Genomic DNA, 11,170 nt, shown 5'->3' with positions numbered 1-11,170 from the left:
AGGATTGTGGGTGATTTGGGGGCACGAAGGATCCAGTTTATGCATCTTTCAAAAGTGGCCGAATGAAGGGCATGAAACAGGGGCTACCTTCGAAGCATCTTTCGGATTGAGATGTCCTTTGACAATGCGTGATGACGTGAAAGCCGAGATATGGAGCTATCCTAGAAAGCATCCTCACATTTGAGAAACACCAAATGTCCACTGAGCCATTGGTTGCAATTTGCAATCTTATCGCCAGATGCCACTAAAAACTACACACTGCACCTTTAACTAATTTCAATATTTGAATACTAATTTTTATTATTATCTCACATATTATTGTTTAAAACAATAAAAAATTATAAAAAATATTTTCTGGCACTTAAGAGTACAGTTTGCATACAAGCAAACACAAGCATGCAATAATTGATAAAAATTACCTTTCAAAGAAACAATGCATTGGAAACGTTATATAACAAATATATGTATATAATGAATATATATATATATATAACCCTATTCTATTTTTTGTGCTTTGCTTAAATATGATCTATTAATAGAATATACATTTTTATACAGATCTCATTCCATGCAGTCAAATATTTAATAAAAGCAAGCTGGAACTTGTACTTATGTATTAGTCAAAACAACTAAATTTAACGTCCTTAACTCCTGGAGATTCTTATTGGCTTTCATAGTGCCAAGTAGACGCGCCCACGACGTATTTTTTAGAGAGATAAGGCGTGGCCTATTTCGACCAATAAGAAACGTCAAGGCAGCAGGATCTCATGAATATTACAATCGCCGGTTTGTACACACTTATATTCAAGTTCACATTACAGATATTCCCTTCTGCACACACAGCCCGGCTCCAGGCAGACTTATAACAGGCTCACTCAAAACATCACATTCAAAATGTCCGAGAAGCTTCCGTTCAAAGTTGGTTAGTATGAATTCGTTACTTTAAATCAATGCTAAATGCTGTATAACGCATACAACTTCAACGTGTTGCCCGCCAATGCTAATTAGCTGCTTCTGATGGGTAAAACTGATGTGTTTTGCTTCTAGTTAAAGTATTTGACAAGAAAAATTCTTGGGTTATGTCTGAAAGAACATTAATCTTTGTGGGAATTATAGTAGCTTGTATCACATGGCAGCATTGTCAGCGCTGCTGCCTTGCACGAGACGCTCTCCTGCAACCCGCCCATTTAAAATCACAGTTTGCACACTTAGTACGTCTATTTCAAGACTGTACCAAATATATTGCTCGCTCCTGTAGTATTTTGTACGAATTTATATTTAACACCTGTCCAGCAAGCTAGCGTGGTTAAATTCGGACGACGCGAGAAAGAAGTTTGGAAGTTGTAGTTTTTGTGTACACTCTGGCGCGTTGAAAGCAGTAGTTCTACGACGCTTCAGAACAACATTTCCCATGATGCATTGCGCACTTGCGCCGCCACTTTCATTGAATGACGTTTATGAATCTTAACTCTCTCGTAACTCTGCACGTGGTTAACTAGGAATGAATGTTATGCGGTTAAACGACACTTTATTGCACTAGATACAATACAGAGTTTATATTGCAACTGTTATACCACACGTCAGCAAAATTTCAGTGAGCGGACTTGGCAGCTGTCACAGTCATTTTAAACTTCTGTGTTGTTGTTCACTAAATATCTGTGATGTTCCCCCTGCAGATAAGGCTCGAGCAATTCAATAGTTAATCCAGCTGGACTTTGCTTCCCTAGTCTCAAAAGTGCAGAGTTCAGCTTTTAAAAAAATAATCTGCAATGTGAAATGTCAAAGTTTGACTTGTTAGTCAACAATTGACAAATTTAGGGTCTTTTTTTGTGACAACTTGATGTCGTCAAGTGCACATGAACTGTAAAAGAGATGGGTTGCCTGGTTTCAAGACATGTTTGGTATGTGGGCTTGGGTGTAGAATTCCCCTTCTAACGTTAGATGTCCAAATATAAGGCTGGCACATGCGTTGTATGTTTTAATAGGAATTTAAGTATAGATGGATTTATTTATCTGTTTAGATAATGTAAACTTACATTTATGCATTTGGCAGATGCTTTTATCCAAAGCGACCTAGTGAAGGCCATTATAATAAATTAACAAAAAAACAAATCAAATGTTTTTCTCTGGGTAAAATTAATTAAATACTTCTCAAAACAAACATCTTTGATTAATCCCCTCATCTTTGTCTCATCATTTTTTAGTGCTTCTGAATAGCTTACTAGTAGAGCATTGCATTAGCAGCACAAAAGGCCATGGGTTCGAACCCAGGGAATGCACATGCTGATAAAAATTGTATACTTTGGAATGCATTGTAAGTCGCTTTGGATAAAAGCATGTGCATAAATGTACTAATGGACCAAATGCATAAATATAATGCTTGCTTTCTCTCCAGCTGATATCAGCCTGGCCGAATGGGGACGCAAAGCCATCGATATAGCCGAGAATGAGATGCCTGGTCTGATGAAAATGAGGGAGCTCTACGGCAAGTCTAAACCACTGAAAGGCGCACGGATCGCGGGCTGCCTTCACATGACCCTTCAGACTGCCGTGCTCATTGAAACCCTTATTGCCCTGGGAGCTGAGGTGAGGACGCTGAAAGCAAGCATCAAATTAAAGGCGGGGTGCATGATTTTTGAGAAACGTTTTGGAAAAGGGAGTCGGGCTGAGTACCAAAACACACTTGTAGCCAATCAGCTGTAAGGATCATGTCTATTAACCGACATCATTGCCTGGGTTGTGTATCTGTGGGGTGCGTCCATCAAAAGGGTCCAGATTCTAATGGGCTAGGGGCGTGTCTGTTAAGGTGATTTCAAATGTCAACATCGGCTTTCAGATATCGTGCACCCTGCCTTTAAAGTCTATAAACCAACATTGATCATAAAAAATGGCCATGACTATATGATTTTTGTTGTTGTTGGATGTTTATTATGATTATACTATTATGGTAATCATTTATAATGTAGTATATATATCCATCACCTATGTGTGTCTGTAACTCATTATACTAGCAACCCATAAGGTTATGGGTTCGATTCCTCAGAAACGCACATGCTGATAGAAATGTATACCTTAAACACGCCAACGTTTTTAGCTTATTCACCGTATCCCCCAGAGTTAAGTCCATACATAACCTTTTCATCTCCGTGCATCCCGTTACTCTCTCTATGACGCACCCACCACTAGCCTAGCTTAGCACAAAGATTAGAAGTAAATGGCTCCAGCTAGCATACTGCTCCCAATAAGTGACCAAATAACGCCAACATTTTCCTATTTATATGTTGTGATATGTTGGCCCAAGTGACTATACAAATCACAACATATAAATAGGAAAATGTTGACATTATTTTGTCACTTATTGGGAGCAGTATGCTAGCTGGAGCCATTTACTTTCAGTCTTTGTGCTGAGCTAGGCTAGCAGTGGGTGCGTCAGACGGAGTTACGGCAAGCATGGAGATGAAAAAGGTATGTATGGACTTAACTCTGGGGGATACGGTGAATAAGCTAAAGTCCCAAAAAGTCGGCGTGTTGCACTTTGAATAAAAGCGTCTGATAAATGCGTAAATTAATAAAGTTAAACAATCAACTCTGTTTTAATATCTGATATGAGGTGATGATACTGTCACAGTTCTGTGTTTTAGGTCTGTCTGAAATACAGCCATTATTTCTGCCTGTGTCTTTCTTATCCCTTTATTTCCTCTGTGGAGATTGAAATTTCAAAGCCCCCCGGGTCATTTTGCTTTATCACGAAGGCTTTATCACGAAGACCTGGTTGTCGTGCATTGGATGAATTAGTCAAATCTGTTTATTTATCTGTTGGTGAAGGTACTTATTTTACAAATTCAGTGGGACTGTGTGTATTTAATATAATCTCAAAAGGTGTGCATATTTGAGTCACACGCTCCTTCATCCCTTGCTTTAACAACCTCCCCCTGTTTTTTGTTGATGGTTTTTTCCTTGTTTCTGCTCCAGGTCCAGTGGTCCAGCTGTAACATATTCTCCACCCAGGATCACGCAGCGGCAGCCATCGCCAAAGCCGGCATTCCAGGTAAAAGAAAGTGAACGGATCTAGCAAAAGCCACATCTCCTTACCTGTGAGAAGGTTAAAGGGAGATTTGATGTGTAATTTTTGGGTCCGCCATAGCTAACAGGTGTTTGTGTGTTAACTAGTCTGTTTGTTCTGTAACCACAGGTCTTGTGTAATACCGCTGACTGTTTGCTTTAAGCTACGAAATCAATTGCTGATAAGAAACAGACCCAAAGAACGAGATTAAGTGAAAGATCCTCATCAGCAAAAATGGGATTAATCTTTAAATTTGACTCTAAAAGGACGTCAAAGCCAAAAGATAAATGCGGTCAGTTTATTATTACCGGGTAACTAAGCAATTTAGCTTTAATGACGATATTACCACTGCGTCCAGAAAAATTTTCTATTGCCAATGCCTCTTTGGTTATAAATAACTTCTTAGGTTAGGTTGGCATTTGTATTTACTTTTAAGCATTTTTTTTGACAGCTCATTGGTCATTGAGTAAGATTTATCTCACTTTAAGCAGTTCGATACAATTCAAAGGTTGCGTTGTAGGGGCAATTGATTAAAACAGTTTTGAAATTGATCTAATGTCTGATTGTCAAAGGCATTTCTCAGTCTCTTTGAGTCAATTGTAATGGCACGTTTTAATGATGTTGTATTGTAATAATAAGCATATGTGATTGTAACTGGTGTTTACAGGGGTGTGGTGGTGAAGTAATCGGTTCATCTCTTTAATGCAACTGTGAATTTATGTCAAGCTGTTTAAACGAAAGCACTTTAAAATAGTTTCATTGACAAACTGTGACAAAACGTCATAGTCGTAAGTCGGGCTCTATTGCAATATGCCTGTTTGTGAAATTGCAATAACTGAATGATTTAAATGCTTCAAAAAGTTATGAATAATCAAAGTTGTAGGTCGATGCAGGTAGCACAGAGACTGGCAAGACCGAGAAATGCTTTATTTTCCCAGAAACTATGAGAAACATGGATGTTGGTTATATAATTATCACGTTTTTAACACGTTTATGTAATATAATTGGAATTTTTTACAAACTTTAAGCAGTATTGTATCGTATATTGCATTTCTTTAGTATTGTGCCGCCCTAGGCCATTATTTATGTTAATACATTTTATTAGTGTTAAAGTGTTATTTTTGGGGGGGAAAATTAAACTTGGGAACACAACATGGTTAGTTAAAGGTATATTCCATTTTCTTAAAAGAAAAATCCAGATAATTTACTCACCACCATGTCATCCAAAATGTTGATGTCTTTCTTTGTTCAGTCGAGATGAAATTATGTTTTTTGAGGAAAACATTGCAGGATTTTTCTCATTTTAATGGACTTTAATGGACACCACCTCTTAACACTTAACTCAACACTTAACAGTTTTTTCAACGGAGTTTCAAAGGACTATAAACGATCCTAAACGAGGCATACGGGTCTTATCTAGCGAAACGATTGTGATTTTTGACAATAAAAATAACAAATATCCACTTTTAAAGCACAACTTCTCGTTAAGATCCGGTCGTCATGCGCTAGCGTGACCCGACGCAACACGTCATCACGTCAAGAGGTCACAGAGGACGAACGCGAAACTCCGCCCCAGTGTTTACAAATGTGGTGAAAGAGGACCGTTCCTACGTTGTTATATGTCAACTGATACTAATTAATGTCTTTGTGTCAGTTTATTGTTTAAAATGGTCCGCAAATGTGCGTTTTATATATGTAACACGTGACCTCCCTACGTCATTACGCATTTACGTTAGGTCGCGCTGGACCGGACCTAAACGAAAGGTTGTGCTTTAAAAGCGTATATATGTTATTTTTCTTGTCAAAAATGACAATCGTTTCGCTAGATAAGACCCTTATGCCTCGTTTGGGATCGTTTAGAGTCCTTTGAAACTCCGTTGAAAAAAGCTGTTAAGTGTTGAATTAAGTGTTAATTGTTGGTGTCTATTAAAGTCCATTAAAATGAGAAAAATCCTGCAATGTTTTCCTCAAAAAACATAATTTCATCTCGACTGAACAAAGAAAGACATCAACATTTTGGATGACATTGTGGTGAGTAAATTATCTGGATTTTTCTTTTAAGAAAATTGAATATTCCTTTAACTGCAAAGTCTACAGCAGTTATTAATCTCAGATAATTAATTTCACATTTTATTAACAGGTTTTAAAATCTAAACGATATGTTGTATGTGTTAACATTAGTTAATGCTGAGTAAACTAACATGAACAAACAGTGAACAATTCTGTTTGTATTAACTTAACAAAGGCGTATAAATGCTGTAAAAAATAAGGTTTGCATTTCTTACAAAAAAGATATCTAAATCAATATTTTGTGTACATATGTTTTCTCGTGGCAAGTAATTAGTACAAATAAATCACAAATCAAAAGTTATTTCTTACTGTACTTTCTGATTCTGATGTTTTGCCGACATCATTGTGTCTAATAAATTGGTGTTATGTTTGTTTTGAATATAGTTTATGCCTGGAAGGGCGAAACCGATGATGAATACATCTGGTGCATTGAACAGACCATCTACTTCAAAGACGGTCAACCCCTCAACATGATCCTGGATGATGGTGGAGATCTCACCAATCTGGTGCACCAGAAATATCCCAAACTGCTTGCAGGTAGGATGTCGTCTGCCATCCCAAATGTACACTAGTCAGCATTTGAAGTGAATCAAGACCTTTCATAAAAGTTCTTGTCTATAGGAGAACTTGGATGAACGTTTTTGATCCACTTTAAATATTTGGTCACCTATTTCAAATAGTAATATTTGAATCATTTGGTACTCATTTTCACGGCTCACAAGATGTTACAGGCCATAACAATATAAATTTTTTTAATACAGCTAAAATCCTGATTAATCCATGATTAAAGTAATCCAAATGTCTCCACTGTTTTTAGCGATGCACCGATACCACTTTTTTTGAAAACGAGTACTCGTACGAGTACTTGCATTTCAGTACTTGCCGATACCGAGTACTTAATAAAAAAACATGATTTAAATTTACAGGTAACAGCTTTAGTCATATAATTTAACAAAAAAACAAAGGAATAGTTTTCCAGTTTGTTGTAAACTCTGCCTCTTTGGACAACACACAAGGCATTAACCCCTTACATGCCGCTCAAACATAGACAACTCTCAGACCGTGGTATCGATTCCAGGTATCGGGGGACTTTTAACGAGTACGAGTACTTTAGAAAATGTGTATTATCGGTATCGGTGCATCCCTAATAGTTTTACTACTTTGTTAATGCGCTAAGGGATAGTTCACCCAAAAATGAAAATTCTCTCATCAATTACTCACTCCCATGTTGTTACAAAACTGTCTACATTTCTTTGTTCTATTCTTATTAACACGAAGGAAGATATTTTAAGGTTGTAACCAAACCGCTCTCCCCATTCAAAACCCCATTCACTTCCATAGTATTTTTTTCCTATTATGGATAGGGATGCACCGAATGTTCAGCAACTGAAATTATTTGGCCAATAATAGCAAAAACAATAAATTGTTGTTTGTCCGAACAAGTGAAAAGACTGAATATATTTTACAGAACAATAAGGTCTTTTTTGACCCGATTAAATTAACCAGTGCCGAGTGAGAGACACGCAAATGCAGCAAATAAGTGTCCGAAAAAAATGGCGAACAAGAAACTTTAGCTTTCAACAACAAAGAGCGTCAGCAGTATGTAATAAAAACTTCCTAAAACCAGTAAAGTCCTTAAATGATAAACGCGCTTATATTAAATGAGAAATAAAAAGTTTATTAACAAACTTTTTGTTAGATCGCTTTGTTCCTATAATGACGGCTGGAATGTTAAAATAATTCTGAAAATGTAACTTGGTACAATTAATGGTGAGAAATGTGCAAAATAATTAGGAAAATGTAAAATAAAAATTTTATTTGGCTGAATTTTTTGTTTTATCCGGCTTCCGCCAGGAATTTTTCTTTTGGTGCATCCCTAATAATGGAAGTAAATGTGGCTCATGATCGGTTTGGTTACAAACATTCTTCAAAATATCTTCCTTATTGTTTATCAGAACAAAGAAATTTATACAGGTTTGTAACAAAATGAAAGTGAGAAAATGATTACAAAATTTTCATTTTTGGGTGAACTATCCTTTTAACATGGTGTTAACCTGTACTATACATGTACTGCTGTTCAGTAACCACTAGATGGCAGTCTAATTCAAGCTCTTCTGTTCTTGTCTCTGCAAACTTGAGAATCATTCATCACTACACTATCGTTAAATCTCAGATAAACATTCCTAATGGCTTCCCAAAGTTTCTCCAATTCCTAACTAATCGGACTCGCTCAAACGTTTAGCTTGATGTGAGAAGCTTTCAGTATGTTGTAAGCCTTGTCCATGTTGAAAATTGAAAATGTATACTTTTCATATCATTCCTTTTTTATGTAAAGGGATGACATTTGATTGACCGAGAATGGGAATGATTTGACCTTACCTTTACTCTGGAGCTTGGCAATGTAGCTGTGACTTAGAGTTCCTATAAATGTTTTAAGGGCTTCGGATTTACAAGGCTGCTTTGACCTCTGCCCTTTGGTGGGGTTAAACATCTGGGCTGCTGGTTCTCAGAAGAAGCTGCCATACATGACAACATGTCAACATGAAACTGTTTTTTTTTTAAAGTTGCCAGCCAGCGTCAGCGTTTTTCATGATTTTCACCAAAGTTTAATGCCTTCCAGAAAATGTTCTTATTTAAATATATAAACATACAATATACCAAATGAAAGAACAGACCCTCTGCTTTCAAACAAAAAACCTGTTTTATCCTACCTTCAGTGGTTCTTTTGTAATCAGCTTTTTAATATGGGTAGGTTTCTGCAAAAACACCACATTTTGAGCAAAAAGCAGAGATAATTCCATTTTTGTGACGGACTTTTCATAGAGATCCCATTCAGAGCGATCTTTAAAACAGACACGGACATGCAGCCGTTTGCCATAGGGCAATACTTCCGGGTTTAAAAAGTTGCGGAAGGGTGCCACCTGGTGGATAATAGCGGTATTGCGGAAAGACGGAAAATCTCGTCATTGGCGGGGAAGCGTTTTCTCTTAATTGACGAAATATCTCGTCAATGGCGGTGAAAGAGTTAATCTGTGTCCAAAACAGATAGTAGGTACATTGTATAATAAATATTTTACAGACCATAAAACATTTTATTTACTTTAATTTATTTAGCTTTTTACAAGTGGTCATCCAATATGGTTTTTATGGCCAATATACCGATATTGAGAAAGCAATTTTGTCTATAACACAAATGTAATTATGAGGGAAACAGAAAATCGATGAAACTAAAACATTTGTTATGCATAATATTTATAAATATACCCATTTTTTTAATGCATAAAATTATTTACAAGACATACGTACTGCAGATCTTGCGCAAGGTTTCCCGCAGCACTTTTCAGTTCGGGCGGCCCACCTTAACTAGGTCGTACAAAAAAAATGCCACCAAACGCCACATGGTTGAAAGGAGAGAAAGGCATGGTCCGTCACTGTCTGGAGGATAACTAGCCTGTTGATAAAACATTTAATTCATTACTAATCTAGTATGTGTTCATTTTCTGTCATAGTTTCTTCAAAATTGAGTTTTATTTGAGTGTTGTAAATAAAATATTTTCATCATGACGTGTACGCCCCGCACCTTTGATTGCCACGCCCCCGGCCCGCCCACCTGCATAACCCTACCACCTTAACTAACACATTTTCTGCGGGAAACCCTGTTGCGCTTCTGCTTGAATAAGACTTTTCTGCAAACAAGTGTTGTTTCCAATGTTAAAAATAGCATTTTCATAACAAACAACAAATTTAAGCAACACAAAGATAAAAAAAGATCCAATTATCGGCCACTGCAATGTCAGAACATTAGAACTGCAGGCATCATCCTAAAAACCGTGGGTCAGAGTCGGAATATGATAAACTAATTCCAACTTAATGGCCATTCCAACTAAAACAGTAGATGTTCATGATTAATTTGAAAGAACCGTAAAATGTCATGCAAATATCTCATGAAATGAGAAAGTTACAAGCAAAAACATGTGAATAAGCAGCATTTTCGTCACACACCTTCCATTGACACCCATATATAACTTTTTCCTCTGATTTCTAATATTAAAAATATCATAACTTTCTCAATCCATTTTTACAATCCTGGTATCTTTGTAAATGGGAACGTCTGCTCTGTCTAGTCATGTGATACATTTTGAGCTTTGGGGTTTTTGAAAATTTTGTCATCGTACCTACCATTTACACTTGTTTTCGGTCCCCGTAGTCTTACCCTCCTCTAGTGCATCCTTATGCTTAATCAATACCTTTGTTATATTGAACAAACAGAATATAACATCTGTTTGTCATAAAAAAGCATTACCTGTTTTCTCTTGTACGTTTTGAGCAATAATAACAGATCATTGTGTCTTAGTATTTTCATTTTAGTGGCTTAGTGCCAGGAATGTGTTGCCACATGGACTTGATATAAAGTATGATAATGTTTGGAATGGCAAATTTTTCGGAGAAAGCTAAAGCTGACAGAAGACGCGTGACAGTTAATGATTTTTCCTCAAGGCCATGGTTTTGTGTTTCATTTGCTCACGTCAAGAACATCAAAATTTTATTTTTACATTCCAATTTAAACCGTGCGGTACATGCACTTCCCAATAAAAATGTAAATATGTTAACAAACTGTCCAGCCAGTTTCGAGCAGCAAGTGAGTCCTCTGGGATCTCAGATTCAGATTTTACAATCCTTTCGTACAGATGCACAGCCACAGAGTACCTTTTGTGGGATTTTTTTTTTCTGTAACGTCGACACAATGTCTTCCAGAAGATAATGTTCTTGTCTATTTCTGTTAACCTCTCAGGGATCAAGGGAGTCTCTGAAGAGACGACAACAGGAGTTCACAACCTCTACAAGATGTTAAAGAAAGGAGAACTTAAAGTTCCAGCTATCAATGTCAATGACTCCGTTACCAAGGTAACCTCACATTTCATAATACTACAGTACTTGCTGTTCTCTCTGTGTTCGCTTTCTATGTTTTTTTTTTTTTTTTTTTTTGCACACATATGAGAGTGTTTTATGTGTTGTTTTGTTTTATTACCATAAACA

The 11,170-nt window shown here is 36.7% G+C and overlaps 1 protein-coding gene across 1 annotated transcript in view; it reads left to right on the top strand.

Annotated features, from left to right (window-relative positions):
* Positions 1–773: 773 nt before the first annotated feature.
* Positions 774–11,170, top strand: part of ahcy (adenosylhomocysteinase) — a 17,321-nt gene continuing 6,924 nt past the window's right edge. Inside the window, exons 1-5 of the mRNA XM_065279637.2 lie at positions 774–922; positions 2,396–2,586; positions 3,973–4,048; positions 6,518–6,670; positions 10,926–11,038. Of these exons, the coding sequence (XP_065135709.1) occupies positions 895–922; positions 2,396–2,586; positions 3,973–4,048; positions 6,518–6,670; positions 10,926–11,038 (561 nt within the window). The 5' untranslated portion in view covers positions 774–894. The remainder of the gene's footprint in view (positions 923–2,395; positions 2,587–3,972; positions 4,049–6,517; positions 6,671–10,925; positions 11,039–11,170) is intronic.

This window comes from Paramisgurnus dabryanus, chromosome 7 (assembly GCF_030506205.2).
Source record: "Paramisgurnus dabryanus chromosome 7, PD_genome_1.1, whole genome shotgun sequence".
Taxonomy (NCBI): Eukaryota; Metazoa; Chordata; class Actinopteri; order Cypriniformes; family Cobitidae; genus Paramisgurnus; species Paramisgurnus dabryanus.
The sequence above is the reverse complement of the archived record's forward strand: the minus strand, read 5'-3'. Positions and strand labels throughout refer to the sequence as shown.